We start from the raw sequence: 23,864 nt of genomic DNA, 5'->3' as shown, positions 1-23,864 counted from the left end.
ACGGACCTACATGCCCCCCACGCGCGGCCACGTGCCAGTCACACTGACGGCGTCAGTTAACGCCGTCAGGAATATTCCGTTAAACCCTAACGGATTCCGTTAAATATGACCGATTGTGTCAGAATATTTCATCCAAACTGACGGAATATTTCGTCATTTTCTCCGGCGAGACGCCGGTCGCCGGAAACCTTGAAAAACTTCAAACCCTTCGTTCTCACACGTTTCTTCACCAATTTCTATGAAATTTGCACCAAAATGAAGCTAATAACTTGTAGAACATTTCCTTACCTGTCTAAAGCCCCAAAGATCACGAGATGTCGTCGGAGAAATTCAAGAAAAATCGGCCAAACTTGCAACTCACGATCCCGACATCTAATTCCTTCCAACGAACCACCCGAGCTTCCTAAGGACCTCACTAAGCTTCCTATAAGCTTCAAATTCCCTGAAAAACAACATTTCACGTGTGCATGAACAGTGACCAAATCTGAGATTCCTGGTTCGATGTGAAATCGAAGGATTCCTTACTTGAAATTGGTATGGTTGGACTCGTATGGTCCTCACGAATACAAAGGTATTAATTTCCACTTCGATCTGTGACGTTTGCAAGGGATTTGGGTCTCGTTCGTACAAAGGGAGAATAAGAGAGAGAGAGGGAGTTCGAGACAAAGAGGGATACATGGGGAAGGAGATGAGGATGAGAGTGTGTGGTCCAAATGCAACCAACAAGACCACAAAACAATCACCCCAAAATGACAAATAACTACCAAGGGCAAAATCGTCATTTCACACCTACGGTACGAATAATTCGGGACGGGCTGTCACACTAAAGGGGAGGGGGTGAGCTTAGCATGATCTAAGATTATTCATTTACTTCAAATATTTGACTTTTCTTTTGTCAATTTAAGCATATAAATATATTTAAAATGTGTAAGTTGTGTATAGTATGCTGTAATTCAAAAAATACCTTTTGCACGTTCGTAAGCACGTCCATAAAGACTAATAACTTTTATGCAAAAACAATCGACATTGAGATTGACCAAACAAAAAATCGACATTGAGGGACCATGTGAGGGGTCATCTCAAGATTGTGAAATGAGGGATCATGTCCTAAATGTTAATGGAAACCGACCAATTCTCAACTTGTCCTTTTATTTTATTTTATTTTTATATAACAATATATTTACAATAAAATATAGAGAAAAATAATTGGATTGAATTTGTTATTTATAGTAAGGGTTGAAGATTTAAAATTAGAATTCTTTTACTTATAATTGAAGATAAATATTATTACGAAAAAGATTAAGAGGCTCTTTCAAAAGTGTGACTCTTTATGGACTCTCCGGCACCTTATATTTTTGGCACATTATTTTATACTGTTGGCATGCGAATTGACGTTAAGATGTGAGATATCGGAGAATCTCACTTTTGAAAGAATCCTTTTAACATCTCTCATATCAATACCGTATTATTAAGTGGCACTTCAAAATTGTCTTAACTAATATTACTCCATAACTACCATGATTGGAATTTGAACATGCCTTGCCATGATTTGCTTTTTGTATTGAAACCAAACAATGAAAACTATTTGTATTATGGAACAAACTAAGTTATCGACTCGATATAATCGAAAAGTCGCCTCTAGAAACTAGAGAAGGGTTTATATTTTTTTGTCTTTCATTTTGTAAATAAGATATTTTAAGTTTGACCTTCACGGATGAAGGGTTTTTATTTTTTTATTTTTTAACGATATTATTTACATTAAGAGAAAAGGAGTGAGATTAGTCTCACAATAAGCTAGCAATAATGTCATTTAAATTCGCTTTTGGCGAAAATCAAACCTAAAATCTATCAATACAATTTATTTCCTCAACTCTTTCACATAATGCAGGAGAAAATTCACAAATAAAACTATGAAATTTGCAACGCGACCTCGATCGCAAACCAAACATCACCTTTAGAAACTAGAACAGGGTCTACACTTTATTATATTCACTTGGACGTAAGATATTTTAGGTTTAAATCTTATAGATGATGAAATCGATACAATTTATTCCCTCAACTCCTTCATAAAAATATATCGTTAAAAAATTTATTAATTTTAACTTAAATTTCATAAGATAAAATCTCTGATTTTGAATAAAATTTCTCACAACGCAATGAAACGGTGAAAACCGAAGCCCATTTCACAAGCAATTAAATGAAAACTAGATAGAACAGACAAAATACCAATAGAAGAAAAGGACAAAGAAGTGAAAAGGGCAAAAAAGTGAAGATAAAAGAAGATACAGTGTTAAAGGACTTGCAAGTCAATTGACTTAGGGCTGACAGTGGCAGACAGTCGCAGTATATACGAGTGGAACTAGAAGTGCAGATCTGTGTATGCTCTGTGGGAGGGAGGGGGGCCGAACGATTCTTCATTCGATCTCATAAGTTTCTCAACCTGAATCTATAATCTCTTGGTTCATCCTGGTAAGTTTTCCTACCAACTGCCTATAAATATAAATCTAGAGGCATTATTAGTATGAAATTTCTGCTTTTTTCTATTTTCCATTATAGTATATGTTGGAAAATCGTGTATATTAAATGGAACTCGGTTAGGTCATGATTTAGTCGAATTAAAGAATTTTAGATCATTGTTTCATTCTTACGAAACTTCTTTGTTCGCGAGCACAAACATCACTACTTTTAGGATTTGGTTGCAACTTACCCAATTAAATTAATTACATACTTTGTGCTAGAAATAAAATCAAATCGACGTAGTTCTCTCACCTACACCTTGCAAGAATCGAACTGGTAGGGAGAGATTTGTTTGACGGATGGAGGCTTCGAGGTTAAGCCAAACCCATCCTCATTGACATGTTCTATATCTTTTAATTTATTTTCCAATAATTAAAAAAAAAAAGGAATATTACTCAAGGGTCATTAGTATAATCCATGTTCCATACTAAGTGAATTACCATTTATTCAATAAATACATGGTTAAATAGCCAAAATGGTCACTGAGATATGCATAACACATCACTTTAGTCCCTGAGCTTGAAAATCAATAGAAATGATCCATGAGATTGTCCATCATCCATCATTTTGATCATTCCGTTAAAAGCTCTTTAGACAATTTTCAAAGCTTCGTAACTTAATTGTTTCATAATATATCAAAATGAAGATAGGAAAGTGTAGAATAAGATTATACCTACTTGGAAGTCCAATGTTTGCCGGAGATGGCCAGAAAATAGCCTCAAAATTGACTGGTCCGCGTAAAAACTAGAGAACTCGCCGGAAATTGTGTAAACTTTAAACGTTCATAACTTCTTCAATACTCAACAAAATCAAGTGATTCAAAAACGAAAATCATACTTCTTGATGAGATGAAGAGAATGGTACCTTTCTTGATAGCTAATTCACCGCATTTTGACGTGAAAACGGCTCAAAAGTGGCTAACCATTTTCGAGTTAGCCGCTTTCGAACCGTTTTCCGGCCAAACCATGGCGAGTTAGCCGTCGAGAAAAGTACCATTCTCTTTATCTTGTCAATAATTATGATTTTTGTTTTTGAATCACTTGATTTCGTTGAGTATTGAAGAAGTTATGAACGTTTAAAATTTACCCAATTTCCGACTAGTTTTCCAGTTTTTTCGCAAACTAGTCGACTTTGAGGCTATTTTCCGACTATATCTGCAACTATTGGGCTTCTAAATATGTATAATCTTGTTCTACACTTTCCTATCTTCATTTTGATATATTATGGGTCTAATTTGGTTAAGAAACGATTGAGTTACGAAACTTTGAAAATTGCCCAAAGAGTTTTTAACGGAATGACCAAAATGATGGATGTTGGACAATCTCGGAGACCATTTCTATTGATTTTTAATATCAGAGACCAAAGTGATGTGTTATGTATATGTTAGGAACCATTTTGGCTATTTAGCCTAAATACATTAAATAAACCTGACGTTATAAAATTTCCGTATGGTTTCAATAATAAATTTGCTAGTTTAATTAATTAACGTATTGACACTATTTGTAATTTTTGTTCTTGTTAATATATAATATTTGATTAGGGAGTCACATTTGGAGTTGAAAAGGGTTGACGATGACAGGCTTAGCTGAGAGCAGCAATAGTGCAAGTAGAGATCAGTCCGTAATTCAAGCAAGAGACGAGGGAGAGAGATGTGAGATAGAACTAAGTGGTGTGGGTAACCAAACCTTGAGCAGAAATGAAACAAATAAAGACGAATTATTAGCGTCCCTCATAGAGAAAAAGCTTCCCCAGGAATTTCCAGAAGCAGATCCTACTTGCATATTCATAGTCCCAAATAAACTTGGCAGGGACAGTGAAAATGCTTTTGTCCCACAAGTGGTTCCAATCGGGCCGTATCACCACGGAGGAAAAAAGTTCGAAGCCATGGAACAAATTAAGCTATGGAATTTGCAATGCCTCCTTAAACGCGAACCAACTCCAGACACCAGTTTGGTGAAGTTTGTCAAAGAAATTAGAAGCAGAGAAGAGTTTCTTCGTAACTGCTATGACGTAAAGTTGGGTAATCATCTGAGTAGCGATCAGTTTGTAGAAATGATGGTGGTCGATGGTTGCTTTCTGTTAGAGTTTATCCGCCGAAGTAATCCGATTTCCAGATATCGTGATGTTCTCAGTATGCCAGAGATGTTGTCGATGGTTAAAAACGACTTGTTCCTGCTTGAAAACCAGCTTCCGTGGAATGTTGTCGACTGTTTATTCAACCTCACAACAACTTCAAAAGAGAATTCTCTACATTTTCTAACTTCGGTATTAATTGCCGAAGTTATGCATAATCGGACGATCCACAAGCACTCAATTCAGACATGGCAATTCAGACATTTACTTGACAATGCAAGAGATTTGCTTGTTGGATCATTTTCGAGGAATAGGGACAGTCTTTATAAACATTGGACTCCTATTCCCTCAGTGACACATCTTGAGGAGAGTGGAGTCAAATTTCAACCTGCATCCTCTAAGACAGAGCTGTTGGGCATAACCTTCGACTCGCAAAATGGAGTGATGGAAATTCCACTCATGAGAATTGGAGCCAACACAGAATGTGTCTTGAGAAACCTCATAGCCTACGAGCGGTGTTCAAGGAAGCCCAATTACATTTTGTCTTATGCCACGCTGCTGAATCAGCTTATCAAGTCTACCGAGGATTTGGACTCTCTCTTTCAGAAAGGAATTGTAGTAACCTACTTGAGCAAGGAGGACACTGTTTCTTTGTTCAATAGGCTCTGCAATGACACTACATCCATCCCGATCGTTTACTCTCGACTCACCTTGGACGTGTATCGCTACAATCGAGATCGTTGGCTAAGGCGTTGGCTTGCAGGGATCAAAAGGGATTATCTATGCAATCCACAGTCAGTCATGTCACTTTTCTCAAATGCGGTAATCCTTGCTCTCATTCTTACTGCCCTACAGACCGTATATGGTGTTCTCGCCTACTACAAGCAGTCGTAACCTTCCAATTGATCAATGTTCGTTGGAGGACAAAAAACTCAGACTTGCGTGACTGCAGGCAAATTTATGAACTAAAGCAGTGCTGTAATTGATTGTGTGTGGCAGTCATAGAGTTTGGAACTACCTTGCTATTTATTGTTTTCAACTTTTGGATAATTTATATAGTTAGTTGGATTTTATTTATTTATTTATATTTTTTATCATCATTCAACAGTTTAGCATGAATATATTACTTGTTATCTATAATGTGATTTGTTCTATACATTTACTAAATAATCTCCGATTGAAATGATTTTTTTGTTGTAGGAAATCTTCAAATGAAGATTACGAAATTGAACGATTCTAATTATGAAATTTTTTGCGGTCAAAGATACGTTATTCAAAAAATAAATGTGATAGCAATGAATTCGATGGTGGTGGTTTTGCTTATGCAGCAAAGCCTGCAAAACCTAGAGGAAGTTTGGAAGAAAACTCTGCATTCTCTACATTCCACTCGGCAGACTGATTGTGTTTATTCTTCATAGTAAATTTCTAAGCATTAGACTCAAAGATAATGTAAAGAACAAAAAAAAAAAAAAAAAAAAAAAAAAAAATGAAGGATCATTACTCTGCAGGAGTTGGCATGGTTTCCGAATGTTGCTCACCCTCTGGGTCAGCAGGAGCCTCTGGTTTTGATGAAACAGGTGCACTTGCAGCTGCAGCTCCAGCTGGGTTGGTGAATTAATTTTCCATTCTTCGCATCCTTTCCTCCTTTTCTCCTTTTGCATCTTTTGTTACCTTTCCATCCTTTGAATCCTTTGCATCCTTTCTTTCTTTTTCTCCCTTTGAATCCTTGCCATCTTCGTCAGGTGGAGGCGGCATCATGTGTGGCGGAGGGTTCTGTTTCAACTTAAGGAAAATCTACAGCATCCTTGAAAGATCAGTCGGTTTACCAGGTTTTAGGCCCTGGTGAAAACAATTGGGGGCTGCTTGTCAGGATCTTTCTACCCTCTCTTCTTCTCAATATTAGGAACCTCACGAGGAATCATTTGTCAGCTTCTTTGTGGAACTTCACTTGGTTGGCCAGGTACAGCTGCACAGAAAGTCAAATTCAAGTCGTAGATACGAAGCATTGATGGTGATCGTAGAATGCATGTACAAGCGAGCAAGGGAGAGGGAAGGAGGGTGAGAGAATTAGGACTGCGGAAGATGTAGAACAAATGGTAATGAACACAGAAATCAAATTAAAAAAAGATGTTATTAGGCCCCTTAATCCCATGCATGCACAACATTATTAATCATATAACAGCTTTTAAATCCAACTTAATCAAATAATTAATGTCATGGTTAAAACGGCTTTTAAATCTAACTTAATCAAATAATTAATGCCATGGTTGTTAAAATTAAGCTCTGTTTTTGCCCAAAGTTCAGAATAAAAAGCTCCAGCTCATTGAAAAAAGTCGGGCAAAACGTGCACCCAACATTGCCGGACTAAGCGGTCAGGCAATTGATGCCAGACCCTGCGCCAGAGTCTATATGACGTCATGCTAACAGCTGCGCGTTAAATAGTTTTATGGGAACCATATATCGAAGACAGGAGGAGGGAAGGAGGCGGAGATGTCGAAGACGGAAGGAGAGGAGGAGGCGATGGGCTCGAGCAAGGCGAAGAACATGATGGAATCGCCGCCGGCGTCTTCTTCCATTGACGGATCCTTTGAGGGCGCTTCAGTCGTCGGGAAGAAGCCCAAGGTTGGCGTTTCAGCTTCACTAAGCTTGAGCAGTCGAGTGGTTTTGGAATATGGAGGATTGTGATGGGGTTTATTAAAAATTCGGAGGATTGCTACTCGGGAGGGATCGGAATGGGGACGGATGACAAAAGGGAGAAACGGAGGAGAGGTTTCCAGAGACAGGAATAAAGAAAAAAGAGAGAAGAAAGAATAAAAAAAAAAAAAAAAAAACAAATTATAATAACGCAAATATTTTTATTAATTTTTTAATACTACTATACGAGCAAATTATTTTAAAGAGTGAAGATGCATTTAAATAATTACTATTTATTAAGTAATAATTATTCATTGTCTAATTATGTGAGCAATTATCGTTCTAAATAGTGGAGTTGCTTTTTTTTTTTATTTGGTTTTGCTGTTGAAAGAGTAGAGTTGCTCTAACGCAATGATAGGTTGAAGCCTAATTTCATTTCGCAAGCAATTAAATAAAAATCATCTGAACGATCAGACAAATAGCAAGAGAAGAAGAAGAAAAAAAAAAAAAAAGGAAATCAAAAGGGCAAAAGTGTGAGTTATGTGAGAGAGACGAGAGTATGCGACTTAGAGCTTTTTTTAATTCCCTTTTATTGTGAGGGGAATAATAGAAAGACGATTATTAAATGGAATAGTGTAAAAAGACTTGCAAGGGAATCTACTTTGAGTGTCGAGAGAGTGTTTCATTCTCACATTATAAATGAGTCTGGAACTAGAAATATAGATTTATGTATGCTCTGAGGGAGGGAGGGGCCGCGAAGGATTCCTCATTCGACCTCGTAAATTTCTCATTCAGGTAAATTTTCCTACCTACTGTCTACAAATGTTAGGAATATTACATTTTGTAAATTACATGACATGAAAGTTAATGATTAGATTATAACTCAAATGTAGATTAAGGTGCTTATTTCTTATTGGTGATACATTGTTTAGTTTACAAATTTAATCTACTTAGCATTATTCTTCCTCGTTTTAGATCTAGGTATTATCATAATAAAATTTTTGCTATTTCTATTTTTAATTGTAGTATATGTTGGAAAATCATACGCATCAAATAAAACTCGTTTAGGTTCATATCTATTATCATAATGAAATTTCTGCTTTTTCTAGTTTTAATTGTAGTATATGTTGGAAAATCATACATATCAAATAAAACTCGTTTAGGTTCATATCTAGTAGAATTAATGAATTTCAGACCACCTTAGTGGTCTTGCTAGAGTTAGGGTGAATGTTTGGAGGTTAAGGCAAGCCCATCCTACTTGGCATACTCTATATCTTTTAATTTATTTTCCAATATTTAAAAAAGGAATATTAATCAAGAGACATTAGTATAATCCATGTTCTATACTGAGTGAATTACTATTTATTCAATAAATACATGAAATAAACCTGACGTTATAAAATTTCTGTATGGTTCCAATAATAAATTTGGTAGTTTAATTAATTAACGTATTGACATTATTTGTAATTTTTGTTCTTGTTAATATATAATGCTTGATTAGGTGAGTCAATCTGAAGTTGGAAAGAGTTGCCGATGACAGATTTAGTTGGGGAGAGCAATAGTGCAAACAGAGATCACTCCATAATTCAAGTAAGGGAGGAGGGGAAGAGATGTGCGACAGAAATAAGTGATGTGGGTAACCAAACTTTGAGCGGAAATGAAACAAACAAAGACGAATTATTAGAAACCCTCATAGAAAAAAAGCTTCCCCAGGAATTTCCAAAACCAGATCCTACTTGCATATTCAGAGTCCCTAATAAACTTGTCAGGGACAATGAAAATGCTTTTGTCCCACAGGTGGTTCCAATCGGGCCCTATCACCACGGAGGAAAAAAGTTCGAAGCCATGGAACAAGTTAAACTATGGAATTTGCAATGCCTCCTCAAACGCAAACCGACTCCAGACACCAGTTTGGTGAAGTTTGTCAAGGAAATTAGAAGCAAAGAAGAGTTTCTTCGTAACTGCTATGACGAAAAGCTTGGTGATCATCTGAGTAGCGATCAGTTTGTAGAAATGATGGTGGTCGATGGTTGCTTTATTTTAGAACTTATCCGCAAAAGGAATCCGATTTCCAGAGATCATGATGTTTTCAGTATGAAAGGGATGTTGTCGATAGTTAAAAACGACTTGTTCCTGCTTGAAAACCAGCTTCCGTGGAAAGTTCTCGACTGTTTATTCAACCTCACAAAAGAATCAGGAGAGAATTCTCTACATCTACAAACTCCGGCCTTAATTGGCAAAGTTACGGGTAAGTGGCCTATCCAGATTTACATTATTTTAGAAATTATGGATAATGAAAGGGAGACATGGCAATTCAGACATTTACTTAACATTACAAGAGATTTGCTTGTTGGATCATTATCGAGGAATAAGGACCTTCCTTATAGCTTTTGGGATCCCATTCCCTCAGTGACACATCTTGAGGAGATTGGGGTCAAATTTCAACTTGCACCCGAAAGGACAGAGCTGTTGGGCATAACCTTCAACGTGAAAAATGGAGTGATGGAAATTCCACGCATGATAATTTTAGCCCACACAGAATCTCTCTTCAGAAACCTCATAGCCTACGAACGGTGTTCAATGAAGCCCCATTACATTTTGTCTTATGCCATGTTGGTGAATCAGCTTATCAAGTCTACCAAAGATTTAGACTCTCTCCTTCGGAAAGGTATTGTAGAAACCGACCTGACCAAGGAGGACACTGTTTCTTTGTTCAATAGGCTTTGCAATGACACTGCATCCATCCCGTTCGTTTACTCTCTACTCTCCTTGGACGTGTATGGCTATAAGGAAGATCGTCGGCTAAGGCGTTGGCTTGCAGGGATCAAAAGGGATTATCTATACAATCCATCGTCAATCTGGTCAGTCTCAAATGCGGTCATCATTATTCTCATTCTTACCGCCATGCAGACCCTATATAGTGTTCTCGCCTACTACAAGTAGTAACCTTCCAATCGGTCAATATTCGTCCGAGGACAAAAAATTCAACAAGACTTGCGTGACTGCAGGCAAAGTTATGAAATAAAGCAGTGCTGTAATTGATTTTGTGTGACAGTCATACAGTTTGGAACTGCCTTGCCATTTATTGTTTTCAACTTCTGGATAATGTGTAAAACTATTTGGTATTTTTTTTTTTTATCATCATTCAGCAGTTTATCATAAATATATTACTTGGTATCTATAACGTTGATTTGTTCTATACATTTACTAAATAATCTCCGATTGAAATGATTTTTTGTTAGGAGTAATCGTCAAATGAAGATTAAGAAATTGAACGATTTCGATTATGAAATTTGTACCGTCAAAGATACGTTATTCAAAGAATAAATGCAATAGCATTGAATTCGGTGAAGGTGGTTTTGCTTACGAAGCAAAGCCTGCAAAACCCTAGAGGAAGTTTGGAAGAAAACTCTGCAGTCTGTACATTCCATTCTGCAGACTGATTGTGTTTATTCTTCTTCTTCATAGTAAATTTCTAAGCATTAGACTCGAAGATAATGTAAAGGACAAAAAAATAAAAAAAAATAAAAAATATGAAGGATCATTACTCTGCAGGAGTTAGCGTGGTTTCCGAATGTTGCTCACCTTGTGGTTCAGCAGGAGCCTCTGGTTTTGATGAAACAGGTGCACTTGCAGCAGCAGCTCCAGCTGCGGTTGGTGTATTAATTTTTCCATTCTTCGCATCCTTTCCTTCCTTTGCATCCTTTCCTCCTTTTCTCCTTTTGCATCTTTTGTATCCTTTCCATCCTTTGAATCCTTTGCATCCTTTCCTTCTTTTTCTCCCTTTGCATCCTTGCCATCTTTGGCAGGTGGGGGCGGCATCATGTGTGGCGGAGGGTTCTGTTTCAACTTCAGAAAAATCTACCGCATCCTTGAAATATCAGTCGGTTTACCAGGTTTTGGGCCCTGCATGAAAACAATTGAGGGCTGCTTGTCAGGATCTTTCTTCCCTTTCTTCTTCTCAATATTAGGAACCTCACGAGGAATCATTTGTCAGCTTCTTTGTGGAACTTCTCTTGGTTGGCCAGGTACAGCTGCATGGAAAGTCAAATTCACGCCATAGATATGAAGCACCGATGGTGATTGTAGAATGCACGTACAAGCAAGCAAGGCAGAGGGAGGGAGGGTGAGAGAATTAGGACTGCGGAAGATGTTGAACAACATGATGCGTTTTAGAATTACAACCTTCTTCCTTTCTCTGTTGTAAGCTTTGTTAGTTTCACAATTGAGCTTCCATTTCTCATAGAAGGCCCGCTTAAATTCTTCAGCTTCGTCAATAAGTTGGTTCCGCATCTCCCTTTCTCTTTTTTCCTTTTCCTCTAGATGAATGACATTTCGGCTGCAAGTATTGACGCCAACAGGTCAAATCAAAATATTTTCAATGCCCTTATCAGTGCAGGGGAAAACAATGGGAAAGAAAAGATGTGATTTCTGAACTCATTTGTTTAAAATAACTATGAGAAGCAAAACCAACATGCTTTCATTATCTCATTTGGTTAACCATCTAACAAGCAAAACCAATAATGCAGAGACCCAGGATTTCACTATGTTCTCAGGCTCTCGGCCAACCATTCAAGGAACTCCAACGTTGGTTTAACCATAAAGGTACGAAAATCTACAGGATTGGGAAATCGCAATCGAAAAAATTAGTATAAAAATGTTGCATAGCCTAGCACGATAGTACAATGGAATGGAATCTGGGAAACGCTAGCACTTGGAACCCATTATTCCTGAAAGAAGCAATATACCCAGCAAACACGGAATCCATTGGCAATTCAACAACATCTACTTTCTATCGAGTGAACCAGAAGTGAATATTAGGTTCCTTTTAAAGACCAGAGGAGTCATTGTAATCCATCTTAAATGATGGTCTGTTACCTGCCAATAGTTCGTATACCAACGGTCGGAATCAGCTAACGTAAACAATCAAAAAAGGAAAGACGAATTCGCACATATGCAATGATCTGGTCAAGATCTGAGCTCATTTTGCAAGCAAATAAATCAAAGTTACCCATTTCGAATTTACACACACACACACACACACAAATTCACAGTAAATACGATTTACCCGCATATCCCACTCGCCAAATACAGGGACAAAGCTCAATATCATTAATTCAGACCCCAAACAAATAAGCCCCTTAATCCCATGCATGCACAACATTATTAATCATAAAACAGCTTTTAAATCCAGCTTAATCAAATAATTAATGTCATGGTTACAATTAAGCTCTGTTTTTGCAAGCAAACAGCTTCCGTTCAAAATTGGAATTTTTAATAATTATATGATCAAACCAACAAGTTAGGATATGAGCTCACCGACGCCACTCACGGTGAGCAAAGCCTTCCTCCCGCATCTCTTCGGGCGGAGGCAGCACCGACTCACTGGCGTCGAAAATGCCCCCGTCACCATCATCCCCACCACCGCCAATTCCGACGCCGTTGTCCTCGGGCACCGCCGAATCAAGGGTGACACGAATTCCGGGTTAGAGGTGGAAATGCCAAAGCCGTACACCTTGGGGGACTGCTGCTGCTGATCAATTGTTGTGGTTGTTGTCGCCACCGGGGAGAATGACTCGTCCTGGAAATCAGAGTGGGGGGCAGGGGGAGGGTTGACGGCTTAGGAGGACAAGTCGCCGTTGTGGGTGGGAGGGTTGAACGACGAGTCGTAGTCTAGGGAAGGGGGGCCGGGGTCTTAGCCCATGTAGGCATCGTCGTCGAAGGGCTGGCCGGTGGGGGAGTGGCGGTGGGGGTCGTCGGATTCGGCGTCGTTGGCGAAGGAGTCGAAGGACGACATGGTTCAGAGGGAAAATGGTGTTTTCGTAGTTTAAAAATGAGAATTAGAGGTTAAGTAATTGGAGTTATGGCCTTAAGCTTGTTTTGATTAAGCCAGATCGGCGTGTTTCGATCGAGAGAGAGCGCGTGGCAGTGGATCATCGATAATATGAGGGCGTACAAGTTTAAATCTTTTGCGCTTATTTTGTGTCTGATTTCTATAGCGCTTATCATTTATTGATATGTGTTTATATACTCAATCATTCTTAAAGGTTTTATTCATAAATTTAAATGTTAAGGAGACTAAATTTGAAGATTAAATTTGCAAATTAAATGATGTGTCACTAATAGAAATAAGCACGTTTATCAACGTTTAAGTAATAAATCAATTATCAACTTTCATGTCATTTAGTTTTCAAAATTTTGTATATGATCAATTTTCATAACCACATACAAAATGGGTTTAAACTCACTGACACTGATTTTTATAGGAAATTAAACAGAAAATTTGATTATCATCTTTGAATAAGACCTAATTCTCATTGAAATCTGGTGTACGATTGAATATTATATACGTATAGAGTATTAAAATTTGGACAAAAATAGATTTCAAAACTTTCAGATTATAATCTAAATAGTATTTTTTAGACCCTCAAGTTCAAATGCCCCATTAAGTCCAATCATTGAATAATTTTAATTCATGCTTTCACAATCATCAAATTCGATCAAGAGAAACGTGTATATATATTTGGAAGGAGGAAAAAATGCTTTTGTTCCACAAGTGGTTTCAATCGGGCCGTATCACCACGGAGGAAAAAAGTTGCAAGCTATGGAACAAATTAAGCTATGGAATTTGCAACGCCTCCTCGATCCCAAACCAACTCCAAACACCAGTTTTGTGAAGTTTGTCAAAGAAATTAGAAGCAGAGAAGAGTTTCTTCGTAGCTGCTATAACGAAAGGATTGATCATCTGAGTAGCGATCAGTTTGTAGAAATGATGGTGATCGATGGTTGCTTTATTATACAAGTTATCCGCGCATGCATGATGAATAAAAATCGTGATCCTTATGGTGTTTTGAGTCTGCCAGGGATGCTGTCGAGAGTTCAAAACGACTAGTTTCTGTTTGAAAACCAGCTTCCGTGGAAAGTTCTCGATTGTTTATTCAACCTCACAACATCAGACAAGTCTTCACTACATGAACTTAATTTGGACCTAACTTGCGAAATTATGAATAATCCAATAATTATTTATTACTTAGGATACAAATTTATGGGTAAGCAAGGGACGACATGACAATTATTAGACGTTAACTCACCAATGTAAGAGATTTGCTTGTTGGATCATCAACGAGGAATGAGGACGTAAGAGTTTTGCATGTTGGATCATCAACGTGGAATGAGGATACTGAGGAGATGCGTTACGAATACTGGACTGCTATTCCCTCAGTGACACATCTTGAGGAAATTGGAGTCCAACTTCAACGTGCACCCCTGCATACTTGTCTGTTGAACATAACTTTCAACTTCGAAAAGGGAGTGATGGAAATTCCGTGGATGAAAATTCGAGCGAACACAGAATCTCTCTTCAGAAACCTCATAGCCTACGAACAGTGTTCACTGATGCCCGTTACATTTTGTCTTGTGCCACGATGTTCAATCAGCTTATCAAGTCTACCAACACTACTACAATATAGGCTATCACCGACGGACCAAAAACCGACAAGAAACCCCGATTTCTGTCGGAAATTTGGCAAAAATCCGACATAAAACACTGCAATGTCGGATTGGAATAGCGACGCCATTGCTACCGTCACTAAAGGGCTTCAGCGTCGCTTTGTTCGCTTAATCCGCCACTACGCAGCGTCGGTTTAAAGCGACGCTGATGTTAACGTCGGTTTAAAGCGACGCTAGTCAACAATTAACTAAATAAAATATGCAAACTAGTGACGGTTTAAAGCGACGTTAGAGAACAATTAAATAAATAAAATATGCAAACTAGTGACGATTTAAAGCGACACCACCTTTGATAATAATAATTTAAAAAAAAGTCGAAATCTGTTTCTGTATTCGTTCTCAAATAATTATAACTCAAAAAAATTATATAATCGAAATAATAAATTTCAATTTTAGGCCAAAACAAACAATAATAAAAATAATTCAAAAGAAAAATAGTGCCATAATATACAAATGTTTTACATCTAACATTCCATATAATTTACAAAAATTCATCCTCCATGCTTTCCTATGCTTGCCTTTGTTGAAGACCACATATTTTGTAGCTCCATAGTGCCATATATAATACTAGCAACTCCATGCTGCCATGCTTGCCATCAGATCAGTGCTCCAATACTTTACTACTTCAACATTAAGGCTCTAATCTCTATAGATTAAACTCAGGTTTTATACCTTTAAAAAATTATGGATCTGCGATTTCCAGTGTCCTTGCTCTTCAGATCCAACATGCATAAATGCAAAAAAAACAATTAAAAACCAAGAAACAAAAATAAATTTTCAATTTAAGCATAAAACTATTTAGAATACAAAATAGAAACTAAAATTAATAATCATAATAATTTAAAAATGAACCACCTTCAAGCTCTTCCTCCTCGAATTGGAGTTCTTCAGAATGTTGATCTTCAAACTGGTGATCCAAAGCAAACGGGGAAGGAGTTGAGGAAAAAATGAAAAGGAGGAAGAAGGGGACGCACAGATGAAATGGGGAAGGAGAAGAAGAAAGTCTGAAATTGGGGGAGAAATGAAAGCACGGTTGAAATGGGAAAGAGAGGGGTTTAAATATGGGTACTTAGTTTGCGTCCGTTAAAACCGACGCAAACGTCTGACACTTTTTTTGAAATTCACATAGCGTCGCTTTAATGAAACTCGCGTCGCTTTAATGAAACTAGCGTCGCTTTAAACCGACACAAACTTCTGACACTTTTTGAAATTCACATAGCGTCGCTTTAATGAAACTTGCGTCGCTTTAATGAAACTAGCGTCGCTTTTAACCGACGCCAACTTCTGACACACTTTTTGAAATTCACATAGCGTCGCTTTAATGACACTAGCGTCGGTTAAAACCGACACTAAGTCTCTCCATCCATTCAAACAAGCGGGAAATTTCCCGCCTAATATTTCAAATACTATAATTTTATATATATTAATTTTATAACCCTAAAAAATACTATAATAATTATATATATTAATGTAACAATTTTATACCCCTAAAAACTATAATAATTATATATATATATATATATTAAATTAAATTTTAAAAATTGGTGACCGTTGGATCAGTTTCAATATACATACCATTCAATTTCTTTAAGTGTTATACATACAAAATAAATCAATTTAAATCTACTTAATAAATATATATATATATATACACACACCATTGAACTTGATGGGATACAAATTCTATGGAACTTTTCGATGGTTATAAAACGAAAAACTAATTTAAATCAATATGTCGCTTAAAAGCGACACTGGGTTTCAAAATATTTAAAAAAAAACTAATTTAAAGCGACATTGGATTTCAAAATATTTAAAAAAATAATTTAGTGTCGGTTATAAGCGACACTCATATAAGGGTAGGTTTTTGGGTGTGCAAAGCACCATTTTTGCACAAGTCAAACCACCTGGTTTTTTCTTCTAAAAAAGAAAACATATATTCCGTATAATACCTCCTGGTCCCAAAATAAGATCTCTTCAATTAATTGGAAGGATACTTCTGAGAATTTGTATTACACAAGAGCAAAAAAATAATAAAAGTTGAGGGCCATATTTGTGCACTATACAGCACACACACTCCACACTCTGTCCATCAATTGATAGTGAAATTAGTTTGACGGTTGAGATCGTTGAAATTAGTTTCGGAGAATTCATATCCCATCAAAACAATAGATTGACTAACACTTAGAGTTTATTTATACTTTCATTAAGTATAACATAAGATTTTGTGGTATCCACTTGTGTAAATATTTTAATTTGAAGATCGAATTCATTCATTCTATTCATAAAGGGTCAATGAGTGTAGCTGTAAAAAATCATCAAAATCGGAGTTAAAATAACCGTTAAATCGTGATTTTTCGTTTATAACCGTCGAAAAGCTTTGTACCGTTACTTGATCTCTGAACGTTTGTTTTTTGTGATTTTTTGCTGATGTGATCTCGAAGCATATGCAAACAAGTTTGACGGTTGGGATCGTTGAAATTAGTTTCGGAGAATTCGTATCCCATCAAAACAATAGATTGACTAACACTTAGAGTTTATTTATACTTTCATTAAGTATAACATAAGATTTTGTGGTATCCACTTGTGTAAATATTTTAAATTGAAGATCGAATTCATTCATTCTATTCATATAGGGTCAAGGAATGTAGCTGTAAAAAATCATCAAAATCGGAGTTAAAATAACCGTTAAATCGTGATTTTTCGTTTATAACCGTCGAAAAGCTTTGTCCCGTTACTTGATCTCTGAATGTTTGTTTTTTGTGATTTTTTGCTGATGTGATCTTGAAGCATATGCAAACAAGTTTGACGGTTGGGATCGTTGAAATTAGTTTCGGAGAATTCGTATCCCATCAAAACAATAGATTGACTAATACTTAGAGTTTATTTATACTTTCATTAAGTATAACATAAGATTTTGTGGTATCTACTTGTGTAAATATTTTAATTTGAAGATCGAATTCATTCATTGTATTCATATAGGGTCAAGGAGTGTAGCTGTAAAAAATCATCAAAATCGGAGTTAAAATAACCGTTAAATCGTGATTTTTCGTTTATAACCGTCGAAAAGCTTTGTCTCGTTACTTGATCTCTGAATGTTTTTTTTTTGTGATTTTTTGCTGACGTGATCTCGAAGCATATGCAAACAAGTTTGACGGTTGGGATCGTTGAAATTAGTTTCGGAGAATTCGTATCCCATCAAAACAATAGATTGACTAACACTTAGAGTTTATTTATACTTTCATTAAGTATAATATAAGATTTTGTGGTATCCACTTGTGTAAATATTTTAAATTGAAGATCGAATTCATTCATTCTATTCATATAGGGTCAAGGAATGTAGCTGTAAAAAATCATCAAAATCGGAGTTAAAATAACCGTTAAATCGTGATTTTTCGTTTATAACCGTCGAAAAGCTTTGTCCCGTTACTTGATCTCTGAATGTTTGTTTTTTGTGATTTTTTGCTGATGTGATCTCGAAGCATATGCAAACAAGTTTGACGGTTGGGATCGTTGAAATTAGTTTCGGAGAATTTGTATCCCATCAAAACAATAGATTGACTAACACTTAGAGTTTATTTATACTTTCATTAAGTATAACATAAGATTTTGTGGTATCCACTTGTGTAAATATTTTAATTTGAAGATCGAATCCATTCATTGTATTCATATAGGGTCAGGAGTGTAGCTGTAAAAAATCATCAAAATCGGAGTTAAAATAACCGTTAAATCGTGATTTTTCGTTTATAACTGTCGAAATTAGTTTCATAGAATTCGTATTCAATCAAGTTCAATGGTGTGTGTGTATATATATATATTAAGTAGATTTAAATTTATTTATTTTGTATGTATAACACTTAAGAAATTGAATCGTATGTATATTTAAGCCAATCCAATGATCACCAATTTTTTAAAATTTAATTTAATATATATATATATATATATATAATTATTATAGTTTTTAGGGATATAAAATTTAATTTAATATATATATAATTTAATATATATATATATATACACACTTTATGTCGCTTAAAAGCGACACTAGTATTTAAAAATTATTAAAATAATGTTTACGTCGGTTTAAAAGCGACACTAGTATTTAAAAATTATTAAAATATATGTTTACGTCGGTTTAAAAGCGACATAAACATTTAATAACGCTTATAAGCGACAGTAAATCCGACGTCATGTTCAGTTAGTGTCGCAACTGCCTAATCCGCTACTATATTAGATTAAAGCGACACCACCCTCCGACACTATAGTCCCCTTTTGTAGTAGTGCAAAGATTTAGACGTCTCAATCACAAAGGAATTATAGACACCGTGTTGAGCAAGGAGGACACCATTTTTTCGTTCAAAAGGCTTTGCAATGACACTACATGTATCTCGTTCCTTAACTCTAAACTCACAAACGATGTGGATAGATATTATGAGTCGTTGGCTTGCAGGGATCAAAAGGGATTATCTATACAATCCATCGTCAATCTGGTCAGTTTCAAATGCAGTCATCATTGTTCTCATTCTTACCATCATATAGAGTTCTCGCCTACTACAAGCAGTAACCTTCCAATCGGTCAATGTTCGCCGGAGGACATAAACAAGACTTGCTTGACTGCAGGCAAAGTTATGAAATAACCACTCTTTGAGTTTGCGTTTGTTTGGTTATTTTCCATATAAAATAAAGCACTGATGTAATTGATTACGTGTGACAGTCATACAAAGTTTGAAACTATCTTGCCATTTATTGTTTTCAACATTTGGATAATTTGTACAACTATTTGGTATTTGTTTATCATCATTCAACACTTCATCATTAAGAAATTGGTGATTTCATACATTTGAATGACTAAATGATTTCCGATTGAAATGATTTTTTGTAGGAGTGATCCTTCAAATGAAAATTAAGAAATTGAACGGTTCCAATTATAAAATTTGTATGGTCAAAGAGATGTTTTTTCACAAGGGGGAATGAGCTTATCCTCCAAGGGGGAATGCAAGTTTATGCAAAAAAATAAATGTGAAAAATTGAATTCGATGAAGTTGGTTTCGCTTAGAAACTAAGCCTACAAAACCCTAGAGCAAGTTAGGAAGAAAATCTCTGCAGTCTGTACATTCCAAGCTGCAGACTCTGGATCATTGACAAATGATTTTGTTTATTCTTCGTAGTAAATTTCTAAGCAATAGAATCAAAGATAACGTAAAAAAAAAAAAAAAAAAAAAAATGAAGGGTCATTACTCCGCAGGAGTTGGCGTGGTTTCCAAATGTTGCTCACCCTCTGGTTCAGCTGAAGCCTCTGGTTTTGATGAGCCGGGAGTACCATTGGCAGTAACATCTTTGGCAGGTGAAACAGGTGCGCTTGCAGCTGCAGCTGCAGCTGCGGTTGGTGAATTAATTTTTCCATTCTTCGCATCCTTTCCTTCCTTTGCTTCCTTTGCATCCTTTCCTCCTTCCTTGGCATCCTTCGCGTCATTTCCTCCTTCCTTGGCATCCTTTGCGTCCATTACTCCTTCCTTGGCGTCCTTTGCGCCCTTTCCTCCCTTTGCATCTTTTCTATCATTGCCATCCTTTGACTCCTTTCCATCTTTTTCTCCCTCTCCCTTTGCATCCTTACCATCTTTGGAAGGTGGGGGTGGCATCATGTGTGGCGGTGGGTTCTGTTTCAGCTTCAGGAAAATCTGCCGCATCCTTGAAAGATCAGTCGGTTTACCAGGTTTTGGGCCCTGGATGACAACAATTGAGGGCTTCTTGTCTGGATCCTTCTTCCCTCTCTTCTTCTCAATATTAGGAACCTCACGAGGAATCAGCTCCGCTATTGCTTTCCAGTAATGTTTGTCAGCTTCTTTGTGGAACTTCTCTTGGTTGGCCAGGTACAGCTGCACAGAAAGTCAAATTCACGTCTTAGATATGAAGCACTGATGGTGATCGTAGAATGCATGTAGAAGCAAATAAGGGAGAGGGAGGGAGGGTGAGAGAATTATGATTACGGGAGAGGTAGAACAACATGATGGGTTTTTAGAATTACCATACCTTCTCCCTTTCTCTGTTGTGAGCTTTGTTTGTTTCACAATTGAGCTTCCGTTTCTCATAGAAGGCCCGCTTAAATTCTTCAGCTTCCTCGATAATCTGGTTCCGCATCTCCCTTTCCCTTTTTTCCTTTTCCTCTAGATGAATGACATTTAGGCTGCGAGTATTGAGCCAACAGGTCAAATCAAAATATTTTCAATGACTTTTACCGTCTCGTTTGGTTAACCATCTAACATGCAAAACCAATAATGCAAGACCCAGGATTTCACTATGTTCTCAGGCTCTCGGCCAGCCATGCAAGGAACTCCAATGTTGGTTTAACCATAAAGGCTCAAAAATCTACAGTATTGGGAGATGGCAGTATGAAAAATGAGTACAAAATGTGCATAGGCTACGACAGTAGTACAATGGAATGTAATGTGGGAAAAGCTAGCCTTCGAACCCATATTCCCAAAAGAAGCAATATACCTAGGTAAATGGAACCCATTGGCAATTCAACATCTAGTTTCTATCCAGTAAACCAGAAGTGAATCTTAGGTTCCTCTTAAAGACTAGACAATGTCTCCATGTAATATCATGGTCTGTTACTTGCCATTAGTTCCGATACCAACGGTCGGAATCAGCTAACGAAAACAATCAAAAAAGGAAAGACGAATTCGCACATATGCAATGATCTAGTCAAGATCTAAGCTCATTTTGCAAGCAAATCAATCAAAGTTACCCAATTTCAAATTTACACGCACAAAAACTCACAGTAAATACGACTTACCCTCATATCCCACCTACCAAATACATGGACTAATCTCAACATCGTTAATTCAGACCCCAAACCAATAAGAACAAGATGTTAATTACGCCCCTTAATCCCATGCATGCACAACATTATTAATCATAAAACAGCTTTTAAATCCAACTTAATCAAATAATTAGTGTCATGGTTATAATTAAGCTCTGTTTTTGCAAGCAAACGACTTCCATTCAAAATCGGAATCTTCAATAATTATATGGTCAAATTAACAAATTAGGATCTGAGCTCACCGACGCCACTCACGGCGAGCAAAGCCTTCCTCCCGCATCTCCTCGGGCGGAGGCAGTACCGGCTCACTGGAGGCAAAAATGCCCCCGTCATCATCACCAATGTCGCCACCGCCACCCACGACGCCATTTGCCTCGGGCACCGCCGAATCAAAAGGTGACACGAATTCCGGGTTAGGGGTGGAAATGCCGAAGCCGTACACCTCGGGGGACTGCTGCTGCTGATCAATGTTGTGGTGGTCGTCGCCACCGGGGAGAACGACGTCGTCCTGGAAATCAGAGTGGAGGGGAAGGGGAGGGTCGATGGCAGCGGGGGAGAAGTCGTCGTGGTGGGTGGGAGGGTTGAACGACGAGTCGTAGTTATGGGAAGGAAGGCCGGGGTCGTGAGCCATGTAAGCATCGTCGTCGAAGGGCTGGCCGGCGGGGGAGTGGCTGTGGGAGTCGTGGGATTCGTTGTCGTTGGGGAAGGAGTCGAAGGACGACATGATTCGGAGGGGAAACGGTCTTGTCGCAGAGTAACTGAGTTTATGGCCTTAAAGCTTGTTTTGATCAAGTGAGGTCGCCGTGTTCGGATCGAGAGAGAGAGTGCGTGGCAGTGAATGATCATTTAGTGTACGATTATATGAGAGTTTCTCTCCCTGTCGCTCGGAATTGCTACGTGTGTTGGAACCATAATTGTTGGTGCGATGGAAGCATTTGCAGTTGCTACGTGCACGTGTAGTTCTAATCTTCTGCCATTCATTTGTGCATGTCGACTCTTGTGGCTTTCTTGAAAATTTGACACCTATTCATACACCTAACAAACCTTAATACTTGTTAAGTCTTCTGTTATCTGCTATTTAATTAAAAAATTAAATGAGAACCGAATGCAAGGCCAATCTAATGCTAGGTGTATTTTTCAAAATTTGTCTAATTTTTGTCATTTTTCCTCCATACTTTGACATTTGAAAATTAGACTTCGGATGACAATTCTAACCATTAAATCCGACAATCGTGGATAACCGCCCGAATGAATTGGATTTGGATATGAAAATTCGGCTATATTTTGGGTATGGAGAAAAATCGTGAATATTATTTGATTATGGTTTTGGATATGGTTATAGGGGTTCCCAATCCATATTCGTCCCGAATCCGAAACAAATAATATATAATATAATTATTCATAATATTAAAGTATTAAAATACACATACACACATGTATATTCATTATTCGCCAAATCCCTTACTTTGAGTGTAAATACAAAAATTGCATTATGTGAGTCGTATTTTGTGGGAAAGTTCATAAGTTTTGATATGAATCAAAATCTATGAGAATTCAATGGTATTTATGGGAGATATCAAAGATCAGCCAACATTATCAATATTTAACTTTAATTTTTATACTCCACAAGATCATTTCATTAAATCATTTTATACATCAAATATTTAATGAAGAAATTAATATTTACTAAATTATCATACGTCAATTGAACGAATATATTTTTTGTATTGACAAAGATGAATATAACCGTTAACCGATGGGGAATCCGTTTTTCGGTGGGTATGGTTATGGATAATACCCAACGGTTAATTTGCAGTTATGGATATGGTTAATTTTCGTGGTTATGGGGATGAATTTAACATTTCTGTCCCTAAACCGAACCATTACCATCCCTAATCAGACTCCCAAAGCCACTGAATTTAGTGTAGTCTGTAGATAATATATTTTTTTAAAAACTTCATAAAAAATAATGTTTTCTCCCAATAATTCCTCACTGGTAGTCTGGTAGGATATATTGAAGCGACAAATCAACACATTAGGTTGTTAATGGGTACCCGTTAAAATCAGTTTAATTTAATATCACCATAATATAGATGTGAGATTAGTAGTGGTAATGATGTTATAAGGTAAAATTAAACTAAATTGGTCCTAATGGTACCCATCAACAACCCAATAAGTTGGTTTGTCACCTTTACTTCTGTCACAGCTTCACTACCTTTCCCATTTAAAAATAGTTTATGGTACTTAGTACTACGGTCTATTGATATTCCTCTTTACTGATAAGTAAGAAGTATTAGGTTCGATTCTCGTT

The 23,864-nt window shown here is 36.9% G+C and overlaps 2 protein-coding genes and 3 pseudogenes across 2 annotated transcripts; 3 read left to right on the top strand and 2 right to left on the bottom strand.

The window, feature by feature from the left end:
* The first annotated feature begins 3,762 nt into the window (after positions 1-3,762).
* On the top strand, positions 3,763-5,667 carry LOC137708819 (UPF0481 protein At3g47200-like). The gene has a single exon (XM_068447970.1). It carries the CDS (start codon positions 4,090-4,092, stop codon positions 5,482-5,484), a length of 1,395 nt encoding a protein of 464 aa, XP_068304071.1. The 5' UTR covers positions 3,763-4,089; the 3' UTR covers positions 5,485-5,667.
* Positions 5,668-8,742: 3,075 nt separating this feature from the next.
* On the top strand, positions 8,743-10,332 carry LOC137708613 (UPF0481 protein At3g47200-like). The gene has a single exon (XM_068447732.1). It carries the CDS (start codon positions 8,758-8,760, stop codon positions 10,165-10,167), a length of 1,410 nt encoding a protein of 469 aa, XP_068303833.1. The 5' UTR covers positions 8,743-8,757; the 3' UTR covers positions 10,168-10,332.
* A 300-nt stretch (positions 10,333-10,632) lies between these two features.
* On the bottom strand, positions 10,633-13,138 carry LOC137708615 (clathrin light chain 1-like; annotated as a pseudogene).
* A 561-nt stretch (positions 13,139-13,699) lies between these two features.
* LOC137707787 (UPF0481 protein At3g47200-like) lies at positions 13,700-19,294 on the top strand (annotated as a pseudogene).
* A 571-nt stretch (positions 19,295-19,865) lies between these two features.
* On the bottom strand, positions 19,866-22,277 carry LOC137708612 (clathrin light chain 1-like; annotated as a pseudogene).
* Between the last annotated feature and the right edge of the window lie 1,587 nt (positions 22,278-23,864).

Source organism: Pyrus communis, chromosome 11, assembly GCF_963583255.1.
Source record: "Pyrus communis chromosome 11, drPyrComm1.1, whole genome shotgun sequence".
In the NCBI taxonomy this organism is placed as follows: Eukaryota; Viridiplantae; Streptophyta; class Magnoliopsida; order Rosales; family Rosaceae; genus Pyrus; species Pyrus communis.
The sequence above is the reverse complement of the archived record's forward strand: the minus strand, read 5'-3'. Positions and strand labels throughout refer to the sequence as shown.

What these genes read in the sequence shown, in the direction of transcription:
- LOC137708819 (XM_068447970.1), top strand. Translation starts at nt 4,090, where the DNA reads ATGACAGGCTTAGCTGAGAGCAGCAATAGTGCAAGTAGAGATCAGTCC.
- LOC137708613 (XM_068447732.1), top strand. Translation starts at nt 8,758, where the DNA reads ATGACAGATTTAGTTGGGGAGAGCAATAGTGCAAACAGAGATCACTCC.